The 27040-nt window shown below is 36.1% G+C and overlaps 1 protein-coding gene across 4 annotated transcripts in view; it reads left to right on the forward strand.

Moving 5' to 3' along the window:
- LOC113497903 (lysine-specific histone demethylase 1A-like) overlaps positions 1-27040 on the forward strand; it is a 232819-nt gene that overhangs the window by 41831 nt on the left and 163948 nt on the right. The window contains exon 11 of one of the 4 annotated variants that reach the window (XM_026877706.1): positions 25212-25295. The exons of the other annotated variants lie outside the window; for them this stretch is intronic. Within the exon in view, the coding sequence (XP_026733507.1) occupies positions 25212-25246 (35 nt within the window). The 3' untranslated portion in view covers positions 25247-25295. Of the gene's footprint in view, positions 1-25211; positions 25296-27040 lie in introns of those variants that run through there. 4 annotated transcript variants of the gene reach the window in all.

Consider the following 27040-nt stretch of genomic DNA (forward strand, 5'->3'; position numbering starts at 1 on the left):
TAATAGACAATATACCGACCAAAGAAACTTATTGTATTTTTATGAAAGTTGAGAAAACCCTTTGTATCATGATTGATTAACATGAATTATATACATTATATTTGCTTTAACATAAAATTACCTAATAATAGATATTGTGATAGCGTGCCATATAGTTTAACTATTAACGATTATGTCTTTACATTAAACTTAGCCATAGACATGAACTGTAAATAAAAAAAAAATCGCTGTCCGTATGTATATTATATACAATCATGATTCATTGAAAATACATTAACAATTAGATAACTATATTAATATAATTTAGACCTATTGACATTTAGCTACATAATTTGATACAAATGACTTACGTTTAACCTTTAACGGTTCATATTATAAGAAATAAACTCATGTAGCCAAAGTATGTATCTCAACTATGGTTATATTACAGACTAGTAATTCAAATTCGTTAAGTTAATATATATAGACCCTTATTGAAACGTATCCTAGAAAGATCTTTAATGATTCCTTCATCTGTCTGTACTGTTATTTATTCTAATTGTAAACGTTTTATTTAATCATAAGTAAATATTTCTTCAATACACAGGAAATTTCTATTAGAAAGCCATGTTGCTAAAATAACACTAGCTTGATCTAAATGTTATCTTGGAAGATGTCCAAAATGGATCTTATCGTAAGGTTGATATCGTAGGACCTATTTTTAAAAACCTGACTGTTAAAAACAGTTGAGAATTTTCTTTTATGTGAGTTTTAAATAATGTTTACTTTTTGAATAGTTATTTTTTCAATTAAGAGCTTACACAACTGGAATAAAGTACATACAAATTGTTGTCGGTTGTTAATTTTTTATTTGATAGATTTTTAAGTAAAAAATAAGTTCAATGAAAATTTTAAATTCAAAATGCCTGCTAATACGTGTTCAACTTTTAGCGTTATCCGAAGTCAACCTACAGGTTCGACTAACATGCAGTAATCTCTACAACTTCGTTATGTCGCGTAAATTGGAGGCGGGTTTGTTATTTCAACAGCATCATCACATATTATTGGAGTAAGAAGAACGCGGTGATTGTAAATAGCCGCGGTATCTGAGCTCGTTAGTGTTTTTGATAGATGACGGCCGGTCGTTTGTTGAATTTGTTGTAACACTCGCTGCCCGTGTAAAAACACATGGTTCGACAACGAGATATAAATGGACACTCCCCTCGGCGATCTAAGTTAACGAGCCACCATATAAATAAGGAGAGGTTAATATTTTATAATTCTGACGCGCGCTACACTAGTTAGCGGTCCCGAGCATTGAATAAATTGAGCAAAAATGATTAGTTATTACGTGTTATGGCGGCCAGTGCTATACTTTGAATTCGTTAAAGTCCACCAGTTTCTGGCTTGCGTAAGAAATAAAAGTCAACATAATTATTTCGAAACATGACGGTGTTGTGCGATAATAAATAATTTAATACACGTTGACGCTGATAATTTGTAAAGTCATTATTCAATATTCGTGACGTGAAGCTTATAAATTTCACTGCAGCATTTTACACTTTAGCACTTGGGCTGATGTAAAGTGCCGCCCAATAAGACAACGGCCGACTATTTTGACGAAGGCCGGTCACGTTTCGTCGATACTCGCCATGAGAATATTTGTTTTTTATTGTGCGCCCGCCGTCGAGTAAAAATTGAAGTGTAATTTTACGTTTTAACCGGTGCCTGCCCCCTTTCGTTCCGCTCGCCTTGAGTGATGGTTATCATAATTGGAGAGAAGGTAGGTGAACAGTGCGCGCCGCCTGGATGATGACGGTGGGCGGGCACGCGACGAATATTCCTAACTACATACTAGCACTCGCTACCACCCTTCCCGGCTCATGAAGTAGGTCAGTACTGAAGGCTCGATGTAATTAACATAAAGAAGGTTATTGATGTCCGGTAAGTAAAGTAGGAGGTGTCAGATAACTGTAATCGAAGTTATTGATTACATTAAACAACCGGGATTACCATTAGTGTTATCAATGCGCACATGTTGTGAGATGTTGTTGGCTAATACAATGGTAAGATTAATAATGCGGACGTATCTGGCGGGACCGTTATGCCGGCGACACGAGTGATCGCGGACCAACAAGGGCGGAAGAGATGGACCGGATAATAAAGCATCAGCTCGCTGCATCGTAACTCAATACCGTCGACATAGAAATTGTTGGTTGCATCGCTGCGCTAAACTCTCCACAATACCTTATGGATGGTAATTGACCAGTCTCTAATCGGCGTGTTTCAATAATAATACACGTATGTGCTCGAGGTTTATGCTGACAGTCTTGTTGATTGAGGCCCATTCTAATATTTAACGACGGGTTTATCATATGTGGCCTATGAAATGGCAATAACTTACATTTTTGCATCATTAATTTATGCTGTTGTAATCATAAGAAAGCGCATTATTTTCTCGCATTTGATCGCTACTCATGCGTAGCACTAAGTAAAGGGCTTATAGGTAAAACATATATGTGATAAGATATACATTTATAATGTAATGAAAATCACTTAAAAAGGTAAGCTCTATCTGGAAAAATATATTTTGCTGCTTACGTTAGTACATTTTGAATATATAATATATATTCATGTTTTTCTCTAATGTGAACTTGGCCAAATCGAAAAAAGTTTACATAAATTCAAAAATGTTAAATGCAAAGAATATTTATATTATTCATACATTTTTGTAACTTCACTATATTATTTAGTTTCATCAAAAGGTTCTGTTTTGTTATGCATGTGAATACGTAGCTAAAGGCAAACAGGCAAACTACGATCGTTTCTTCGATAGGTACGTAATAAATGATGTATACGTTTCTCTTATGCTATGAGAGTCTATTTCATAAATTGTATTGAAATAGTCCGCTATAAAAAGATTTAAAACACAACTGCTCTAATGGAAACGTGTTTTCGTCTAAAATATTCATGGAGTCTGTAATAATTTAAAAATGTTTTATGAAATATTTTTCATATGTAATGATTATGAAAACAAATGATCTAAATTATATATATATTATATATACATAGAACCATGTACACTATGAAGTTATGTAACATTAAATTAGACCTCACCAATCATAATTATTCAAAGCATGTTAAGGTTCTAGTTAATAGAGTTTGTCATATCTATTGTTTTAACTTTGTATGACAATAGCAGCTCTCTGTCGACATATAAAATACCGTAATAGTACAAGATGTTACAGGTCCGCCGTGACCAGTACGCACGAAGAATCGTTTTCGTGCCGTGACGGAAGTAATATCCATTGACACATCCTTGAATAGGTTTCATGCCCATAATTGCCTTATATTTCGTTGCCGACGCGTCTGAATTGTTTATTGACTCATTTTTATTTGTCGCCTCGTGAGCGCTCACGACTAATCCTTAATTCAAACAATGTAGTCTCAATTAGAACAAAGAAAGTGTTATTAGTTTTCTTTTGTTTTCGTCTCGTGTTCGTTTTAATTAATTTAGTTTTGTGCACCTGTTTACTTAGTAGCTGAATGTTTTAATTGTAATTCATAACCTGCCAACTTATCTATTTACATGCATTTATACAAATCTGTTCCAACTTCCTAGTGTATTGTTTCATGCAATGTGTTCGCGACTTGTTTATAAACAATAGCAATTTGCCTTTTGGCGTTAGGTCACGCCTGCCCATTGATTCCCAGCAACATAACCAAAGGTTCTATTATCTATTCAATATCGTATGGATATGCACTCTTGTAGACCTGTGTTTCTGCTATGCTGTATCGATGGCTGTTTTACAGCTATCATGACACTGTTTTCCACAGATCTGTGTAATAAAAGAATACAAAATGTGTTACCGTGTAATATGCTTATTGGTTCGTAAAAGTCAACTAAGTATAAAATATTACGTTAAAATATATGATACAGATATCTTATCTTTTGTCGTTGCTTACCCATTTTATGATTTTACAGATGAACACGTGCATGCATTTTATTACTGTTAATTTAGCTTATAGTCAATGGAGTAAATTTCTTGAAACTTTTAGATTAGCATGTTTTATCCCTTTCTGCATCCGTAATTCCAATCAGCAGGTTTATCACATACGGCTTCGGAATACGTTGTTTGTAAGGCCGGTGTGTACGCAGTCTTTGTAGAGGTGTAACTGTTTACAGCTAGGAGGCGCGGCAATTAGCGGTGCAGGTGGTGAATGCGACCCCCTGGCCTCGCCGGTACCGGGACCCGCGGGAGAACCCGTGTATCGCCACGAGTATTTGCATGTTTATTGCCGATACGCTTCCGTTACGACAATGAATTAGTCGAAGCATTCATGAATGTTGGCGCGTTTCTAGATTGTTTTTAATTGGTCGAGGGCGGCAAGTTAGCATGCAGTAATTACGTTTACCTACTTCATGCTATGTCTAGTTGTAAGAGCACCTTAATGTAACGTCTTTGATGAAACGGATTAGTGTATCGCCTTGATGCGTGCTTAGTAACACGCTTCCATGACTGAGATTAATTAGTTGCCTAGTGTCTGTTAAGCTCATTTAGTTTAAGTTGATTTTTGGAGACATTGCGGTGGCATTCTAATCAGGAATTTTAGTTGGTTTAGTGCTTGTTTTGCGTATGTGACTATGTGTCAAAATACTCATTTATTTTACAGTTTTGAATCTAAAACTGCTTTTCTTTATTTAGCCTCATTTTCACTCGATTTTGGCTGGCATTTAATACATAATATTCAAAATTTTAACTAATTTAAAAACTCTCCTTTACTACCTCTACACTTAAGCAAATTCCATGGCTAGATTAAACTTCTGTTTTATATTTTTTATTACGCCACGTGTCTACGTATCATTTTCCTAGCATATTGTACGCGCACATACCATTACTAGTTTTTGATTAAACTTTTTATTAAGTTCTTATGCTGATCATAAGGTACGCATGTGTCGTACCATGTGTTACCTACACACGCGTCGACACTTTTTTAAACGCTTATGGCACTGAGATGCATTGAATTGAAGTGAAAGGTTGAAAAAATATTACTTTAGAAAATTAACAGTGTAAGTTTACTCTTTTTTATATATTAAAACTAGCTGTTACCCGCGACTTCGTCCGCGTGCGTTTGTTCATGATTGGATATTGACGTGACCATCGGTAAAGCAGTGCAACAGCATTACAGTACTCAGGGTTGGAATTCATTACTGAATCTTGGTTAAACAGTTTCTGAATTTGTCTTAAAAAAATAACATCTTGTTTTCTTAATAAAAAGTATTCTATTATACTTCTAATACATCCAAGAGTATGTGTACAAAGTGTCATGATGATCGGTTGTGTAGTTTTTGCGTGAAAGCGTAGCAAACATTACTTTCACATTTATATATTAGTACTGATAAGGATAGAAGCAAATCTGATAAATAGTAACCATTATTTTCGATTAAAGTGCATAAAAGATTCTTAGCTCTAGCCTTATCAGCAATGTAAATTTGTTAGAACTTTTTACTTCAACAGAAAAGTTCATAATGAAAATACATAATACATCTCTAAGTAAAAACCAACCTTACATCTCATGTAAGGAAAACTACACATAAGAAATTTATTTCAATAGTCTTACCTAACCGAACAGACTCAGTACCTCCAATATTTTCTCATTTACGTTGGCATTGACATACACACAAGGTTTTTCTGTTAATCTAACATCTGAATGAATATTATCAACAAGAGGATACTTGGTATTCAGCTGAAAAAAGCTTTATATTTCCTGTTTGGCTCCTCATTTCTTATACAAATATATACAAACAATTCGCAGGAAACTTTACTTGGCGGAGTTCTCACATAGCGTCTAGGAATCCCGAAACTGCAAGTGAGTAGACAAAATGGTTTTGCCACTTATATTTACATAGGTCGATGCACCCAAATAATAAAGTCTAAGGTATTTTAAATGTGCATGTAAGTTTGTTTGTTACGCTTTCACGCAAAAAATAGGTACATAATAGATCCTCATGACACGAAAGACTTATTCTTTCACATAACGCTTCGATGATTCTATGTACCTAAAGCTATGAAACGTAATGAAAGTATTTCGTAGTTGGAACAAATCTGAAAGCCTGGTGTTATAAACTTTTTATAACGATGTTACATAAATAATGGTTTCTGCCATTTCAGTACATTTTATCAGCACGTATCCCGGAGCCGAGACGCACAGCTATAACATTATTTCAGGACACGTATCGCGTTCAGATAATCTAATGCAGAAGCGTTATGACGCATTTATTGTTTGAAATGTGTTGCGCTATGTGAGCTCACGTCGCTGTAATGAATCGAGGACATTAGAATTACACACCTAAAGCAAACCTTATATTCACCATCAATGTACAATCAACAGTTATAAAATTAATTCTAGAAAAGATACATTATCAGTGTATAAGTGCCAATTTATTGCACGGTCCCTGCACAAATCGTAGTAGTACAGTCTATCTTGCTAATAAAACGTAGTCAGATACCGTATTGACAGTTTTATAGTTCTTTTGGCCGGACAACAAAACATTCATTGTAAAATAAACCAGTTGGTTTTCTTATTTCTATAGAATTTTAAAATATCTTGAACGGAACTTTAAAAAACCAGAAATGTTGAAAAATAAGGTGCACTATTGTCAACCTTTGAATAAAAGTAAATTTTCTTTTCAATGGGAATGTTGTTCTGTGTTCGGTGAACATTGTCGCCTTTCGTTGGCCGTCGGTGGGTGCCGGTACATGCCGAGACAGACCTATTCAAATGTCAGTGTGAAGCCCGCCCCCGCTCCCCGCACACACCTCGCGCTCGCCTCTTCAGAGATACTGAAATGTCACTCGCCACACGAAGCAATCAATTTCGTATTTGTATGCTCTGCCTAGATAGTGGTAGCAATAGATTTATCGAATCGATGAGCTTGTATTATCTTTTAGTAGTTGTTCGTTTTACTCTTTTGTTTTATTTTTTCAATGTGTTGTTTGTAACTCAGTCAAAACGTATCAATAGTTCGTACAATATGTTAAATATAACTAGGTTTACTTTGCCTTTAGTTTTCTTGTTTATTAAAGATTGCAACACCGAAATTGTATCTCCATAATAAGTCTTCTGCAATCAAATTAAGATTGTAATCTTAAGTCATTGCATACATAGTAACATTTAGTTCGATTTCAGTCATTGTAAGTCGGCGCCAAATGTCGCAGTAATTGCTTTGCGCAACTTCTAGACATTCACGACATAGAGCCGTCTGTTTGTTTAAAGTTTATAAGCAGGAAATTAACGTTAGCGACAAATGAACTATCTAACTTAAACGATTTGTAGTATCTTCACTTCATTAAACAATGTAATGATCCTTCAGTTTGGTACTGATAGGAACCTACAACTACTTTGTTATTTAGGCCGACATTTACATTTTCAATTTGAATTCACTACACAGTAGCACAATTTCTTAACCCTGTTTGGAGTTAGAAAGCGATTAATCAACGTCTAACAACATTCTTATTCCCGTCTACGTAGGAGCGTAAGAAATACAGCCTTTAAATGTCTAAAAGATAGCTTCACAGTTGCTGGCAAGCAATTGTCCCTTTTAACCGGTCGGCCTCATTAGCATGGTTTGATCGCTCTGGCCTATCAACCTCCTCAGATTGATACATTGACGGTAAAGGTCTTTTTAGTGGCTGCTCCAACTTCAATCGTAATTAGGACTGCTCGTTTGACGTTCGTGTTTTCGTTTACGTTTGATCGAATCTTTGTGCTTTGATCGTATTTTAAACAAACTGGTGCTTTATCAAGACACTATAATGTGAATAGGCTGTCTTGTATACTTCACTGTGTACAGAATTCAATAGATAGGAGTATAAGGTAAGGAACTCGATGCGGACAATCGCGTACTCGCTATCGCAATTTAACGAGCCACGATTGTTTTTCTCAGTTCTGAATAATATTGAACTTGAACGTCCCTTGGTATCTGATGGCGATACTTTCGTTGGGCTGCACTGTACTGTTAGCTGGCTAGCTTACAAATGAACGGTGTGATTATGGGCGCGCGGATCTAACTTCACGATAATTTAAATGTTCCCGCAACCAGCACCACAACTGCCCGCTGAGATGGCAACGATTACACCCGTGACTTCCTCTTATGGTTACAGTATATCTGTGAATTTTGAATAGAGTTACGGCCGCTGCTGTTTCTTGATTATTGAGATTTAATTTATTTTAATTCGTAAGCATGTATCAGTTTTCAGAATCTCGATGCTATGTTATGCACTTAATTAAATGTTTGGTCGCTTAATTTTATCAAAACAAATTTTTGTAATATCTTATTTTACATTTGGGCTCGTGTAGCGAAGACAGGCATAGATTAATATCTACAGTGCCTAAAATATTTATTATACACGAGACGCGAAACCCGAAAGCTCTCTTCACAATGGAGGTCATATATTAACAAAAACCTTGTACTTCAGTACTTAGGCCTATGTAGATACATATTATATATACGCACACGTCATTCATGCAGAATGTACAGTACAGCTTTCGGTGACTCACTTAGACATTAATTACAGTCTGTTGCCTTACAATATATGCTAATACATAATGTTTGTTAATTGAAACACTGAATATATGAGTCATGATACCAAAATACACTTCGTTTGGACGTAGTCTTATTTGTAAGTCTTTACATGTAAGAAAGAATGATCTGAGGGCCTACAGTCACCTTTTACAGTAGTTGTGGAAGCGCGTATACGCGAACGTAATTCTGTTTGAAAATTCAAGACAGCTCTATACAATAAAGATACATGTATGTACATGTATCTACAAACGATTTAATCCCTGCTGGCTAAAGCGATTTTAAAAGACTGGATCTTATCTTAATAAATTAAATAATTAAGTGTAGTACGTAAATTGTCTCTCGTATATGTAATCCGAGGGGTCGGCCGCGAATACGGTGCGCGCTTCTCGAGTTTAAACTTCAGAATACGCGATATGGATCTCACGTTTACCGCCGACTAAATAGCGGATAAATTAGCTAACCGAGTTAAATTAGTGTAGCTAGGACCAGCTGCACTGAAATCACTGACTTTTTACCTTGAATAGTTTCACAGATAAGGATCTGGAATGTGTCTACACCTCTCCTTCTTTAGATGCACTATATATTCAATCTTTGTATCGCAGCATGTTAAACAAGGTTTTTCTTTTACGTAAAATAATAAAAGAAGTTTTTGATTTGTTGAAGCCCCGATCGATGGTGTTATGGAGGTTCTGTTTTGACTTATTTATTCCTTTCTGCAAAATGACACTATGTAAGTAATTTATAAATCTAAACGTTTACCGATTTGGTGAGCATATGCACATAAATTGAGTGGATATTGAAGCTAACCCTTTAGTTTGTTACCTGCATAAGTGAATCGCAGATTCAGCGGGTGCCGACCTCCGCTCCGTCCCAGGTATCGACACTACTCGAGGAGGAAGTTGTGCCTACTTAAAGCCACTTTACAATGCCACGTCCCGACGCCCTTTGTGCACTTGTCGTGCGTTGACTGGTTTGGAATAGCTGCCGCTCTTCGCGGAAGCAAGATCGAATTGGCCGATTCGTGAAGACACGCTGGCGAAAGGCTCAATCTTATGTGAGATCGCTTATTGCTACTGTACCGCACCTGTGCACAATTATTTTAGAATCATTATCTTAATTTTATTGCAAAGTAAATGAATGCCGTTAACGACTTGATTTTACTGTTTCAATTTAGAAAGTCTTGCCATAATCGTAAATTCTTTACTGCCAGCATGTACTCGTACCTATTGCAAATAATTTTGATACTTATGCCAAGCTAAATGCTAATCACAAGATATTCTGAAAACCCATCGAATTATAATAACATGGTTATTTTTTCAATGAAAATTTATGATGGATCGTCGCGAAATCTATGATTGATTCGTGCTATATTATTCGTTGCTTTCATAAGAGTGCCTTCAGTCGGTTCTCGCGTCTGCGGCTTTCCGTGCCCCTTCAGTCGTTATGATTGATTGCCCGCCGGCAAACTTCATATGTTTGCGAGATAATTTTGTATTTCAGCCGTAAACAGATTATGTGTGAAAAGAACCATCACTTTCTTGAGTTTCTTCATACAGTTTGTCCTTCATTGTGACGCCGCATTTTTCTTGGATGATTACACATCCAACGTATCCATCTCTTTATTATCAAGTTCTTGTGCCTATTTTTATGCTTACTACATATTTAGGACTGGAAATATTTGTGGTAGCAGACATTGCGTCATATTCTGTGATTTATTAAGTACTCAAACATTACTTAATCACTCATGCTATCTGAAAACAGTGTCAACTGTATGAATTATTGTTATTAGGATATTATTTAAATATATCCATATTGGCAAGCCTTGGGGTTCTGAAATTGTGTAAGTCATAACGATTAAGGCGCCAACGCCGGCAGAACTGATTCTGTTCACGCGAGAAATGAAAGTGACTGGCAACTGTAGCCCTTCACGTTTAGATTCTCAAAGGAAATTTATTATCTATGACATTTTCAGATAATCGAATCCCATAATTATGCCAAGCTTTAAAGACTTAGGAAAAATACTCCTGCTTTATCGTAATGGGCGATAAAGCATTTTGAATGCCAATGCCGGTTAACTTATTGAAATGGAAAGTAGAAAATATGCGCTACAGATCTACTAATTATTAGTGTTTAAAGGGGTTGCACTTCATGCTCTTAAGGTATTATTACTTGTTGTTCATTAAAGGTTTGTTTGTGACGGAAAATAATAATCTCAAGTTTTCTTAAAAAAACAGGTGTCTTTACATAAAAGCTTCATATTAGATTAAATTAGGTCTGTGCCGCATAAATGTTTAACTGGGCTAAGAAGCTTTTAACAAAAACTATTGTGTTGTAGGTTATTTTTTGTTCATATTTCACACAACAGGCATCTGATAACAATATTTTCCACACGTGAGAAGGCAGGGATTACATTTTAACGTTAAAGTGGCCAAGCTTAAAGTAAGTGGTGAGTAGATAGTTGGCTGGTCGGTAGCTCGTTAGAGATTGACTATCTCACGCTATCGAGATCGCGAGCAAATTGATTTGCGCACGCGCACCTCCAAGTATCGGTTGACAAAGCCGACGCTGATTGAATATCTAGACCGCACACTGAAACACTGAGTAATTTTACTAGCTCAACTATTTAAATTGCTTGAACAGTAAATGATGATAAATTATACCCTACTCAGGCATTTACTGTAGGTATACTTGAAATCGATTTGCTAAACTATTTTATGATTGTTATTTATGACTATATCGATTTAAGTCAAATTTACCAATTTTGCGGACGTTCTCTGGTTTCAGATTCTGACTCACTTAATTCTCTTAGAAATTAAATTAAATTCGAAATATATTATTTTAGCTAACGTCAACTTAGGCAGTAATAAATAACATCAAGTTGTCGCATTGTTGAAGTGATATCTTAATTCAAAATATTTGATGGCATAGAGCGCAATTACTGTCCGCAACCACTTCCCACGGCAATGCTAGCATGTCCACAAAACTGGAGCGAGCTGTGACACATAGACCGCTCTTGGGGAACGTAATGCCGGTAATATAACAATACTCTTACCGCTGCCACTTTAAGACGACCTCTACTGCTTCAACAAATTAAGTTCAAAAAAGGAGACCGAGTGAAACTGCATGGGTCTATGAGTAATGGTGCTTGGGTATAGTACTTCAACCTCGTAGCGGTTTCATAACGTTGGCATTTGCGTGAGAGCGCCGTCGTCGCGTCGCGTTGTCGTACAGCCTACGGGCTTGTTCAACACACGAATAATTGTACCAATATATACAACCACACTGTTGTTATTTATACCATGTCGTCGTATAAAATAAGCAATGCTAGTTAGGAGATGGAATAACTGTAATGACTTATGTGTTACGACTTTTTCAATGAAATATTTGGTGGAGGAGTTACAAAATACGAAGTTGTTAATTGTTTTGTTATGTGGTTTGTATACGAATAATTTGATAAGTACAGATATGCCGCATAAACAAGTATACCATAATGTTTGTTTTCCTAAGAGGCCCGACTTACTCGCAGAATTGAAGCATTAAATTTCACTGGAAATCAGTCGTTTCAAGGTAAAAACCTATAAAACATGTTATGTAGTCTTAGTCAAGCCGTTTAAAACAAAATTCTGTCATATGTATAAACAACATTACTATTTTTTAAGTTTATAACTATTTTGTAAGAATCTGGGTAAAGTAATCTAAATAAAGTGCCATTGAATCATTTGTGGTTCCAAATTACCGAAATAGTTTCTAAGAGCTTTACAAGTTTGTTGAAATTGTATTTTTTTTTTGATTACACGATTAGGTACACGCTGTATCATAAACTCTGGAAACGGTTTCGTGTAATTACGTGAGCCGTTTTGTTTAAGCAACGCTTATGTTGATATTATGGGTTCGTCATCGCCAAATCTGTTTATAATAGAGATGTTTGTCTCAAAAATTTAGATTTGGCATCATTTGCTATATAATTGTGGTGGTGTCGTTGTCTGATGAGCATAATTTGCCTCATTACTGTGTTTCACTGACTCAGTCACAGTCAGAAGTACTCAAGTAGTAATTTAGGTCGAACCGTGACTTGATTTGCATGTAGGGCGGTTCGCTAAGGTTTAAAGTGCGGTATTTTATGTGTCTATTCATGGGGTTTACGTAAACTTTCTATCTTTAACTGACTTAGATGTTGTAAGCAACAGTTAGCAAGAGGTTTCAAAAGTCACCGATGGAGCATTTGGTTTACTAGCTTCAAGTATAAATTGAAGAAAATGTCAGAAGTAATTTTATTTGCGAAATTGTAGAGCAATGACGCTTTCTATTACCTGTGATGACTTGGCTAATCTTCCGCCAGTGGAAGTTGCGTCGGCTCTCAGATAGAAAGGAGTGATTCTGTACGTCAAAACATGCGATTGACAGCGATACATTAGGAACTATCGAGCGATCGCACTGCTTACGCCGACCTGCGAGTCGTAATTTTTCACTGTCAGCGCTGAGACTAAACGTCCTCGTCATGACTAGTGACTGTCAAAAAATGTTAATGCAATTTTCGCTTGCACGACGAGGGTGCCGGTAAAATATTGCCGTTAGCAAAGCCTTCCGCTTACCAAGTTCCGAAGGGTACCTTGTTTACTCAGATATTATTTGTTTGGTAACTGTTAGTCCCCAATCAATCTTTGTCAGTATTTTGTTTATGCTGCTGTGGTACGCTGTCATGTTTTACAAGAATTATGATTACAGAATGGTGGGGTATAATACCAGTTGCAGAAACGCGCATTGATAAGCAAGTACCTAGATATCTTTCGCAAGTGTCCGGTTGAAAATCGTCGAAAAGGCGTTGTTAGTCGTGCAGTTAGTTGATCTGGTTTGTTCTGCGTGTCGGTCATGGCGCAGGAATCTGTTCACGTGTATTGTTGGAGCAGTGCGCCGGCGATCTCGCGATAAAGCTGGATATAATCGGTTTAGGCACGCTGTCGCTCACCGGTCTATGTACTAATTGCCATGGTTATGTGTTACGTGGACCGGTTAATGGCCGCTAAAATATCGCGTGCATTTGCACAACACTTACCTATAGGTAATTGCGTGATCGATAGATTGACGTTCAGATAACATTGTCTGCTTTGTCGTTCTACTACCCTTTTAGTAGGTTACGTCATGGAGCGATGCTTTCGTTAATCTGTATTATCAGTTTTCTCAACAATTATGATTTCGAATAATTTTGCTTCTATAGAGAAAGGAATTGTGTTAAAATTAGCTATGAATGAGACTAGATCAAATCCTGATTTTAATTTAATGAAGTTATAGGTCTTAAATGTATTAGGTTAAAGGTCTACTATTTACTTACAATTATCTGATTAGCAAAAAAAACTGATTAATTGTTCTCTATCTTCAGTTATTCTTATTATTTCTAGTACATAGGTTTTGTTGTACAACGTACACAACGAACTCAATTATCTTAAAGTTTGATCTATAGTCAGTGCCAATGCTTGATCTAAGCCTTGGAGTACAGTAAAATTTACATTTACATTACGTTTGCTCCAGATTCTATTAGAGTTGCGACACCAGCTTATGGGTTTTATTGACAATTTATATTTCCATTCTATCTAAATACTAAAGTTGAATGTGACTGTTGAGGCAGGACGTTCTATTAAACCAACACGTAAGTTATTTGATACTTTTATTGAATGCAGCGTTTTGCAGCTACTATATGTTCAAAACTATGGGTTTCTACATGCACGAGCATTGTAACTCACGCGCATAACCAATGTTTGAAAATGAAATTGGATTTTGTTCTGCATGACATTTTACTCATGTGCTTGAACCGCAACATCGATTTCCTTTGCTCTTTCTCTTCTCATATCGCTAAAAGCAGCGGCACGTTGAAAAGAGACGTCGCGAATTTTGTGAATTTCCGTCTAGTGCTGCGGATCGGGTCACTCGTGCTATGTAAATTTGAGACCTTTTATTTTCTCGTGCGGTAGAATGTTATAATGGAATTGTGGGGCGATGTTTGTGTTGCCAATGCTTCTGCCGCACGCGTGCATGCTTTGTAAATGCTATCGATACCGTGGCTTTAATATCGATTAATTTTCGAAACAATGTTTTCGATTTTAAAGTTCAGTGGTGCACAAGTCACGAGCACCGAGCTTGCATCTGTTGTGTTTACAATTTCAATAACTATGTTTCGGTACGTTAGCGCTTGTATTGTTGATTTATTTGCAAGAATAATCGAATATTGTTGGATGTTAGGTATAATGTCGAGATTCCCATTTATAGAAATGCGTGAGAGCTAATATGCGCACGCAGATTTTGAATAATAATATCCGTTGTCTCAGTTGCAAGAGTAATTTTATTTTCTTGAATAAAAATAAACATTCGATCTGATACATTAATGCAGTCTCCATTAAACGATTAAACGTTGTTCGCTCATCTGCATGCATGCAACGCAGTAGCCGTCTTCAAAGCGTAGCCGCTCGAATAAATTCGGATTTGTAGTCGTACTGTGGATCCATTTCCAAACATTCGTATTTGGAACACAACAGCTTGGAATGTGCTTATGCAATAAGACTAATAAGCTATATATTTATTACAAGTTGGTATGTCTATAAGAGGTCACTGGTTCATGAGTTTCTTCGTATAAATATAGGTTAAGTTATTGTAATTACATCTATGATTTATTTTTTAACTGAATTCTACTTAAATAAAAAATTTGGAGCCTCTACTCTTAATCTACTCAATTTGATTTGGCGTAATGTTACCTATTGTTCTTTTATTTGTATTTTCTTGTAACGGGTTTTTTTATTCTAGTACTCGATTGTGCCTACCTCGTGCGTTAGCTGAAGCTGCGAGTAGGCACACAACTGATTAAGGCTCACAATCAGGTCTGTAGTTCGGCAGGGCCTGCTCTTTGAATTTACGATGTGCCTGACCGACGCTTATCGCATGCGAATGATCTGCCCACGGCGCACGGACCGCTCCGCACACATATTTTATTTTATTCGCGCTACTGTGATGTAATGAGCTGATAAATGGGAGAAAACCACCAATTAGTGTCGATGAATTTATTGTTTCTACTTAAAACGTTGGAGGGCTACGTACTTAATCTTAAATTACGTTTTAAAATTTGTTGCTTTTGAATTTAAATCAACATTTAGATTATTGTTAATTATGTGAATTAATATTGTAATTAAACGAAGAATATTTACGTCAACAATTTGTATATGTTTGCCAAATATTTCAGGAAGGCATTTGAGCTTCGTTAAAGGTTACGATGGCATATTTATAAACTTTATTTGCGTCACTTTTTAAATTGGATTGATAACGCCTTCCTTTACCTAGGTCCGTCCTTAAGGTACCTACATTGTTTGACTATTAATAAAAAATACAAGATAATCAAATAACATTCAAAGTTTCTCTTAATACCTACAATGATACCGTTTCATACAAATAAGGTTAATTAAAGAAATGCATTATCGAGCCTTAAACACGACACATAACAGTTGTTCTAGTAAGTCTTTTAAAACAAAAAAATGTAGGACCTGAATTCTGATGAATAGAAACCTGTTTAAATGTCAGTGAGATGTTAACTCGAGCAAGCAAGCTTCTAAAAAGGCAAGAAAATACATGTGTTGCGATGTTATAGAAATACTAGGAATTAATAAACAAAGCACTGTCAGAAACTACCAGTATCTTCAAATGTCTATGTTTTTTTTTTCAAGGCTATCATCCTAAGTTCAATAAATAAAATAATACAATTTATTTTTATGGTTAATCTGCTGATTAAATGCTTTCCTTAAGTACGTCCACCATTCTCTGTCCTGTGTCAAACCAGCCCCCGAGGTAAGCATTCCAATTAAATATTCAAAAAGTTTGAGTGTTCAAGAAAACTCCGATGTCTTTATTGATCGTGAGTATCGTGATATTTAACCCAAGTACGGTGTTTTCTTAGTTGTGATAGAGCTCTGTAGTATTTGCAAAGCTTGTAGTACTTTCACTACAACTAACTCTCTATCCAGTTTCTCTCTCGCTGGTTTGACGCTCGTAAATTTTCATTCTAATTATAATTTAATTATTTATTAACAAGTTTCCTGTCTTTTTAGAGCAACCTTGTTATGTTTTATTAACTGTCATATCTGTTGAAAGCTTTTTGTATCATGACCAATGAAAAGTGCATTTTATTAGATGGGATCTAATTTCATTTTAAATTCTGAAGGTGGCCGTTTTGAATAAATTAGTGCTCGTATATAATACCGTTGGTATTGCTATTAACGATTTTGAAGTATAATATAATATATGTAATAGGAGCGGAATTGGTGATGACGTCACAGTTGTTACTTTAATTGCGACGGCTTAGATTGGTCTGGTGTCTGCAACATTGATGTTTTAATAGAAACTATAAATCAGTGTTCAATATTTGTGTATTGATTTTGTAGTTAATACTGATCTAAAGCTAATAATGTGTAACACGCTGTGTAATATTGTATTCGACGTTTATGGCTATTGAGTGTTTTCCAATTAGTCGTAATTTAGAACAAATATCGTAAGGTATGTTCATCTAAGTTCGCACTGATTGTTAATTATTCCTATGTAAAGTGTCGTATATGGCTAAAATATCTAAAGCATGTCTTGCATAAGACCATTCCCGGTATAATACTTTTTGCCTCTGTGGTATGCGTCAGTAGAATTTAACTTAGCGGATGGCGTTGAACATAAAAACTAGTATGACATAAATTTGAAAACAGAATGGAATTTTCTTTCCGAAATTTTATCACTCACTAATTTCGCTTCGCCTTATGGTTGGTATAGGGTGATTTTTGGGCAAGGATATTAAAAATCAATGAGTGGTTGTTGGACCAAGAGGCGTTTAGACTGAAGACATGATGCATTTTGATCCTCTTGCACTATAGATTTGAAGGGCTCCAAAATCAGATTTTGTTGGCCAAGAATGATCAGCTCAAAACTTTATACGATAGAATGCAGATTTGCTGCCGATGTGTAGACACGAAAGCGATGTGTAAGCGCAGGTATATCTTACCATCAATCAATAAAGCTTTAATATTCTAACTGGCTGTAAGTATAGCGATGATGATAGTACTTTTTCCAACATTGTAAGAAGACAAGAGCGTGTACACTAACGCTCAGAATTACTTGATTCAATTGACTGCAAATGAAATGACAAACTGCACTGGTAAGGTCATGAGTCACGGAAGCGGGTGCGTGTGACGCCGTTGATTTATCTCGCTTCATTACACAAACCGCTCGAGCATTTAATCGGACCGCGGGAGGCGCCCGCGCATAAGTGTAGACCGCCATCGTACTGGTGCGACCTAAAGTCATTTGAACATAAATCCAACATATTTGATCTATTTTAAAGATTATTAATTGAGTTCAATTAATTGAAACCTTTGGAACTTACCCTATGAAATAATATTACTTATCTTCATCGGTAGCTTTGAAATCTAGGGAAGATAACTGTGTAATTAACTTCAAAATTTTATCAGTAAAGACACATATGTCTTCACATGCAAAATAAGACTTGTAATAAACCTAAATCTATAAGTTAGATAATCTGCAAGTTTTACAGCTCGCTTCTACTATGTTATTCACAAACATGAGACATTGAATTATTCAATTATTTATTTGAAACATAAATACACATTTATTTGAGCACTTTTGTGCGCAACAGTATTCAGAAGTCAGCTTCTTTTAAGATTGTCCCTTTTGTCCATGTCACGCAAGTGCTGGCTGCATTGATCGAAATCGACAATAATTAAATATCTCATGCGCTCTTTAATACACCCATTTATTCACTCTTCGTCTTCAGCGCGTGTATTAATTAAGATTGATACGAAATGTTCACTCTTTAACCGTCGAGTTATTTATTTAGTACATGTATAAATTATTGCCATTTTATGAGAACGTTGTCCATTTAAATAACTGCTTTGTCGGAAAGGTAAAGTTTGCTTTCAGGTTATTTATGACGAGTTTTTTGTTCTCGAATTTTTATTGCGTTTTTAATCACATTTCATTTCGTTCCAGGAGTTTCTTCACGTAATTATTATTCGGTATCTTAATTAATGTCTGATAGTTGTAGATGTGATGAAATATATTTTTGGACGTCTAAACGTTCTATACTCGGTTTTGTGCGCGCATTCGTTCTCAACAATTAAATTTAACGAGTATACAAAAGATATCAACGTACCGCTTACCGTTGCGGTGTGTTATTTTGCAGTGAAATTTTATTTTATTCGCCTATTTCTATCGCATAGTTATTGGAAAGATTCATTTCATTTTTATTCTAGAGGTCATAAAAATGTACTTTTTATTTGTGAGCTTACAAGTAATTGGACAAATTACGAATTTCTTTAAACGTATTTGAATGTATCGTTTTATTTTAATATTTGCACAAATTGCATGCACGTATAGAGCGTATAATTGTTATTACCTTGTGATTAATTAACCAACTGGCTCACCGGCTTACGAACGTTGGTTAAGGTTTTAAGGTATTTTTTAACACAGAAATAATATTGGTTGTTTTGATATGGCAGAGTAACTGATTTGTAGTGTGTATAAAAAAACTCGGAACCATTTGTAGTGCCTCTAAAAGTTTTAAAATCAAAAGTGTCATCATGTCATAAAGACTGTTTATTTCAAAGCAAACAGTTCGCACGACTAGTTACAAATGTAATTATGAATGTCAATGCGTTGTAGTTGAGCGTCTGCATGGAGCTAAACGGTGGACAGCATCAGTGGCACATTTGCGGTGGTTTGCGATTTCACGCCAACTTAGGATGAGTATCGGCCTTACAAATATCAAGCTCCGACAGACCTCAAATTCAAGCTGAATTAAATCTTAAGTGAAAGCCAAATAGAGTTCATTTTTAATGAATACATAAAATATGCAAGTTTATTTTGAAGTCAACTTGAAGTTTTAATAAGAGCATGTCACACAACCTCGACGAAGCTTTTTAAGTTTATGAAGCGTTTATTAATCTAATTGTGACGGTTGTTGATTTTGCTTTGTTGGCTCATTGCAACTCGTAATTGTATGACATTTATGTTATTAGTCAGTCTTGATATTTTTGTAACTAAAGTTCGTAATTCTATTGTAAAGGGAACTGCAGCCTTTAGCCTTTTCAACTTTTAAATATTAAAGTGGCGACTTCCGCGACTTGATAAAGGAATGTAATTGTAACGTCAGCGGCCATTTTGTTTGCGGGTGGGGTCAACGCGACCCCGCCTAGCGTTTCCGCCACGGGATAATTAAATATTACCCCACCACAAGACTTCCTCTAAAGAAATGTGATTCGCTATACATCTGGTTTATCTTTTATTCCTTTTTGTAAGGCCTTTTACTTAGGGCTTTGAGAAATATCTCAAATATACGCGTATAATTGTGTTAGCGCTACGTTTCCCGACTTAAAGATCGTACTTGAAACAATAGCTCTTTTTTTTTCTTGAATGTGTCAACATTAAATGCGGATGCCAAAAACATAGAAAAATTACATCTAAGGAACACAACTTCGAGGAATACACTAATAATTACATGATAAATATAAGAATAACATCTAAATTCAAAATGTCTTACGTACGGATCAGACCGTTAGAGTTGTAATAAAAAATCAAATAAATTTTAATGGACTACAATTAGTACAGTCGTAAACTCACAGTTGTAGTGTTTTTTCTTTATTTGAAACTATCGGACAAAGTAAACTTCGTTGTTATGCTCGACGTTAAGTAGTACAGGTAGCTACAAACTTATTCTCAACAATTTTGTTTTTCCTTTTGTATGGATTTGTTCTAAAGCTCAATACCTGACTGAATTGAACTTTAATTGAACTTCTGTACTTTTTTGTTTATTAAAACAGTTTAGTTTTAAAATATAAGTCCTCAGTATAAAATATCTTTTTTTTTCCTTTCAATTAAACTGTAATGTTACTATTAAATTTATTGCTGTACCTACGGGAAATTATTTCCGTGAATCACATATAAACCCCATGTATGGATATAGTACTTAAAACATTAATTTCCGCCTATATCGCAGCAGCACTTTATAAAATTAATAATTTCATACTTGTGTGTTACTATATAGGAAATTAATAACCAGTAAATCATTTAATTGTATTCCTAAGTCACAAAAATTTCTTATCCGATAATTGAATCACAATACCAAACCGCTGTTAGATTAATTAACCCCTAGGATAAACACAGTATCGTTCGCATTGTCATCTGATAGCGTTTATAATTATGCGTGCAAAATTACGAGTAATATAATTGCATACAGTCGCGCGGCGGGGCGCCCGTGTCTTTGATTTAGAGCAAATTGAACTGGGAGATTGGCTGTTGAGGGAACATCTCATTTGACGCTGCAGCGCTTCCAATTGTCTCTACACTTCGACTCTATCTATTGTCTGTTATCACCTCGCGTTGTTAATGCAAACCGGCGGCTTCCATCTCGCGTATCCTTATTGTATTCAATGCAGTGTTTACTGCTAATTAAGCTTTATTATTATACTATATATGTTATTATTGGAAATGTTGACGAGTCGAATCTTGAGAAGTGTTCATGTAGCGTTGGGGCTTAGTGGAGTCTAAGAAGGAAACTGGGCATTATGTCAGTAAATAACGTATTCAGGGCCGTAACTGTTAAATAATTTAATCGAAAATTTTATTTGAATTGATATCCTCTATAAAAATATATTACATTTATAATTTTATCCCGATTAAATTAAAAAATCATTTCAATGCATTTATATCCACAGGAAACAGTATCTATATATTAAGATATTATAGTTAATCCATACACCATTTATAAACTGATAAAAGTGATACTGTTAGTTTAGGGAACAGTTGGTAAATTGGTAACTGAATGTAAATTCAAATAAAGTAATTAAAGGTTGGCTTCACGGCAGCCCGTTAATTTGGGCGTTGCTCGTTACCAGTTTCGTTTTATGGACGCGTAGAATTATATTTTGAAATTGGACGGTCATTGTGAGTGTTGACGCAGATTATATCCTGCAGCCTTGTGTTCGACTGGCTTTTAATTGCGGCCCGGCGTGCGTTTCCAGCGCTGATTTAGAGCAAATTGAATGCTTCGCGCCCCTCGCGCCCCGTAACCGACATCTCATTCGTCGACAGTCGCGGCACCTATCAATTAACAAGCACTCTACTCGCTGCTTTAAAACTATGCGCTTTGCCTTTCGAGTGAGCAGCTTGTTATTATGCAGAGAATTCGTTCACAAGCTCATTTTCACTACATTTAGATGAAAATATAATAGAGTTCGTGGCATTCTAACGCTCTACGGTTCACCACTCAAATGCCGTGTAAAATGTAAGCAATGGAATTAAGTGAAAATAGCTATTATATCTCCGATCTAATGTAGAGACCTCGCAGTTGGTGTGTGAATTAAATTAATTGTGTTTAACGTCGGATGTTTGAGATGATGGTATTGTCGTAATGGCATCTTTTTGCAAGTAATTGTATGTATGAATATTAAATGAATAGCAGATTATTTTGTGTACTGTCAGTTAATATGATGACAGCACAATGAATAATATTCGGTTGGTTGTCAGCTGACGTCTTCGGAGGCCGCTCTCAACATAAAAGATGCTGTCAAAAGATTTACGATACATCTAGTAATAACAGATGGTCGTAACCTCGGCTGCTAGATAAATATTTCAGGCAATTAGGTCACGCCTGTGAACATTTTTTTTTGTAAATTCTTGTTTGATTTGGATCTTGAATGTTTTATTTGCAAGCGCGAGCATTTTTTGTACAAATTCTATTATTTACGCAAAAAGCGCTCGAAAATTGGTAGGTTTAAGTAAATTACCGGAATCCCAGAAAATTCAATGTTAATTATATACCTAATCCATTGTATGGCACGGTATTAGTTTTCGTAATTACCTTTAGGGATTACACGCTAAACTGAAGGCAAAAAATCTTACAAGCTTATATTAAAAACAATCAGGTATAATAGGACCACGAGTAAGAATAGTGGACTCATCTTTGTCATTTTTAAAATTTTGGTTTCCAATTTAAATAATAATACGTTCTTAAATTATTTTTGCGGCTACAAAAGTCAACGACATTCGATAATAACTTCGATGATGGATGCCATACGTCTTTTTTTGTTTTTAAGTGCTTGGAAAGAATTTGAAGTTTTCGCACAAAATAATCACTTATACAAATTAAGCTTGTTACTACCAAATAGGTGTATTGTTATTTAGTTCTAAATAGCTGGAAGGGTCGCACGAGGTTACTGACATCTAATAGAATCGCTAGAATTTCTACAAAAAATAAAAACTCACAGTAGTTAACAAGGACACGTAATATCGACATCTCGTCACGGATGGCTTTTTGTGCCTACAAATTGCAGTTGGCTCGTTAATTGGTCAGAATTGGACGGATGACTGGTGTTTTTGGTAGTGCGAAGTGCGCGCGCGACGGCTTCGTAATGATAAGTTGCGCGGTAATGGCTGGAAGCGCGGGAGTGCGGCGAGCCCTGCTGAGTCAGCGAAGTTGAGCGGTGTCGGCGGCGCCGGCAGGTAACACTCTTCCTGATTGTCAGCGTCTAATATACAATTTGACGTTAGAATTACTCACACGCTAGACGCCGACTTGATTCGTCCTAATTTTGTATACTTTTTGTACAAGAACATTCTACACAAACATAATTCTAATAAACAATTGAGAGGAACTCACAAACCGACTTTTCGCAATCAAGGTGTTATGCGATTTAAAAGGAAATCTTACTTAAAAAGCATTTATGTAACTTGCAAATGAGAATGCACATAAATGGAGACTAATAATTTTCCCGTACATTTAGTCACCCAATCGGGAACTCTTTCTCTTTATCTATTTGAAATTCCCGGCACGTACGCCTCCTTGTTTGATTGTATTTCACTTAATCCGTCCGTTCCGCTCATTCTCTATGGTAATTCATCGGCGGCATTGTTTTATTTTGTTACAGTCGCCAGCAAAGCTAGTATTTTGTGTCGTAGTAGTACATGCTACTATAGTCTTTACCTAAAGGGTTGACTGTCTACAATCGCGTCTATCTATAAACATTTTCGATGTGAAACGCAACTAGTTCGGGGGCCGACCCTACGTATCCGGTCGAACCACTCTCGTTTGCACCTTGTCAGCGCTACTGATTCTATCTGTAGCCCTAATTGCTGATATTCCATTAAAGTAATAAATACGCTTCGCCTTCTCACCTTCTTATTAGAGTTGATTACTGCACTCCTCTGTTTCTATTATGTCAAGAGTTGTTAATGTTTGACGAGCGATTGTTCGGCACTTTTCGTTGTATTAACAATATTCGTGAGATTTCATGTTTACTTTCACAGGTGTATAGGGTATCATCAGAATTGAATGAATAATTACGTAGACGGTTGTTAAAGTACGTTTTATTCGAGCTGTTAATGGATGCCGGTGTTTTATATGTAGCATGTTTTGGAGTGATAAAAGCGTTGTTCCGTAACTGTGACGTAAAAGCCACGTGTATGCCTGACACGTTACGAGTGTTACATTAAGATAACAAGTTCTTCAAAACAAGGAAGTTCACACCGAAATGAGTAACAGACATTTTTGTATGACGTGCCGCAAGTTCTCATACACACATCAGATCTTCAGGCGAGTGGGCCGATTTTTATGACACAAACTTTTAAAGTTTATAAAAGAGCCAGCGGTAATGGTTCTTGGTGACATATAATCATGGGATATTATTTATTTGAATTCACTCGAAACTCGAATGGATAGTTAAAATGTTGGTACAGTTGTGACACATACTAAAAATTATTGCGTGCTGTAGATTGGCGTTGAAATTTGTAATTTAGAGAAGACATTTTTTTACTGATAAATAATGTAACAGATTTGTTAAGAGAAACGAAAAATAGAAATCTACTTCTATACGTGAATATGTCCTACCAATACATTTGCGCAAACCGCTGTAAGCTTCCGCTTTAAAGCAGTCTGTTGAAGCATCTCTGTCATCAACCGCACGGCCGTGGGCAGGCTACGTGTGTAATGACACGATCGTTTCATACTGATAACAATAGATAAACATTTAACCCATGCCTTGAATAAAACATCGGTTACTTAGGCGGTAACTTACAACCGACCTGTTTGCACATTCCTCACATCCGGTATAGGCTGATTTAAAACAAATTTACATAGTTTTGACATTAAAACAGTTACATGTTCGTATAATGGTGACAAGTGGCTAACATTTCAGATAAGATTTGAATGTCAAGCAAAATCTGTCAGCGATTGTGATATCAAGATGCAGATTTGTTACTCGAAATGTTATTTAAATTACATATATTCCTCAAGCATTCGCTTTAGATATATTTGGAAGCAAGTTACATGATAATAAGATGGTTATACGTGACTTTAATATGAAAATGTTATGTGTGAACTCATTCTGAGTCGTTCATAGATTTTAAAAGCAAATCGATAAATACGCGTTGAAGTCTTTTGATAACGTGAGTTGAATACATTGTACTGAGCTGAACTTCATTGTTTTTTTTTGTAAAATATTGACATTAAAGGTTTTATTTTATTAAGTTTAATGTTATAAGACAATCTGATTAAATTTGCATTATTAAAAAAAAATCTTTAAAAATATGTATTAATATATTTTTGCGTCTGTTCCAGGTAAAACATCCCTTACAATACGTGCACTAAGGTAACACATTTATGTATAATACAAAAATAATAATGTGAATTCTTTCTTTTAAACTCTGTTCAATTTAGAAGTGCGCTAAAGCCAAGTACCGTTAACACTTAAGTGTTTTAACTTAATGTATATTGATTACAAGTAATGTTTATCTGAAAGTTATACATGTATGTGATTAAAATGTATCGTAGGGCACCACGGCGAACCGGAGATGTGCGGCGTCTACTCCGGAGGCACTTAATGTGGGCCTCGTTTAAGTAAACAAGGTACACGTCTGCGAGTAGGCTCCGTGTCTTGTTTTTATCCGTCTTAGTCCGCCGCTCTACGCTTGTTATCTTGTTATCCTATCTTGGCGAGATTGTGCCTTTTTGTGCAGCTGATGCACTCAATGTATGCACATATTTCTCTCATTTTGAAACGCGCAAACCCGCTTTACGTTTTACGATAGCTTCTCTAAGATCAATCCGATTCAGACTCTCTTGTTTTATAAGAGCTTTTAAATGTTGGAAAGTAATAGACCGGATTAAAGTCGCTACTGCGTTCGCTTTAGTAAGTAACAATAAACAGTGAGCCGGGTTGAAGAAAGTCACGTTTTTCCTGAACACCATTCGCGGTTACAATACTGTCAACGTATATGGCGTTAACGAAGTTAAAGGTCTCTTTGGTTGCGACCCTCCTATGTACCGCTTATTATGTCTAAATTAAGATTAACACGCGCGTATTATCTACGGATTTCATCAAAAATCGTGGTTAAAATCTTTATCTATATTAAACTAATTTGTGTTTGTTTACACAACCTATTTTTATTTTAGTTTAAATATTTATTTTAATAACTTTTAAGCTCTAATTTCATGTTAATTAGGGACGCGAACTATAATTCCCTTTGAACCCCTCTACCCGTGGTGGGTATAAAGTTGCATTAAAGCCGTTTCTATTCGGCGTTAAGCTTATAATAGAGAGCGAGGCGGGAGCGACGGCGGGCGGCGCGACGCGGTGTGGCGCGACGCGGCCGCCTTTGTGGGGGTGCTCTCTGCCAGGACTATCGCAGCGACGTTCAACCTCGCGAATAACGTAAAAAATGTTTTCTCTCCATCGCCGCTCACAAAACGCGGGCCCCGTCGACCGTTTTCCGCTGAGTTAAATTCTCATTACTTTCCTTTGAAAAATAAGTTAGCTTTTATAACCGCGCAGCGGTCGAGAAAGAAAACTCTATTACAATGATGGCTTTTGACAGAGCCGCTCCGTATGCCGTGTCCAAACTCTTTCTGGCGCATCCTTTTATTCAGCAAAAATTACAGAACATTAAAGGACATTATGAAATCGGAGCGCGGGCGAAGTATCGTGAACGTTTAATGATAAAGCGGACGGCGGCGGTGGCTTTGGATCGCAAATCTCACTTTAAGTCGACGTGCGAGCAATGGCTTCGATAATAAAATTAATTATGAAATTTGTAGCACCGGCCTCTGCCGCGGCGGTCGTTTCTGACGCAAGGGCTTTTGTCGTTCAAATGTGTACCGTCTTAATCGACAATTTACGAGCCCCGTTTAGCAAGACAGGAACGATTCCAATGTCCTATCCGGTCATAAAAGCTGACTCCAATCAAATTATAATCGCAAGATACATTATTACTTAAAGATTGCGAGCTTTAGCCTTTTGTCGCCCTTACCTTACAATACGTAAGCCTATAAATGACACTTCAAAGAGAGTCGATAGTCCGGCGTGGCATTGAATATGTATTCACAAGATGTCATTTTTGCAAAAGAAAAATAACCTGTGATAAAGAACCTGCATTATATGTGCGGCATTT

This window comes from Trichoplusia ni, chromosome 10 (genome assembly GCF_003590095.1).
Source record: "Trichoplusia ni isolate ovarian cell line Hi5 chromosome 10, tn1, whole genome shotgun sequence".
Lineage (NCBI taxonomy): Eukaryota > Metazoa > Arthropoda > Insecta > Lepidoptera > Noctuidae > Trichoplusia > Trichoplusia ni.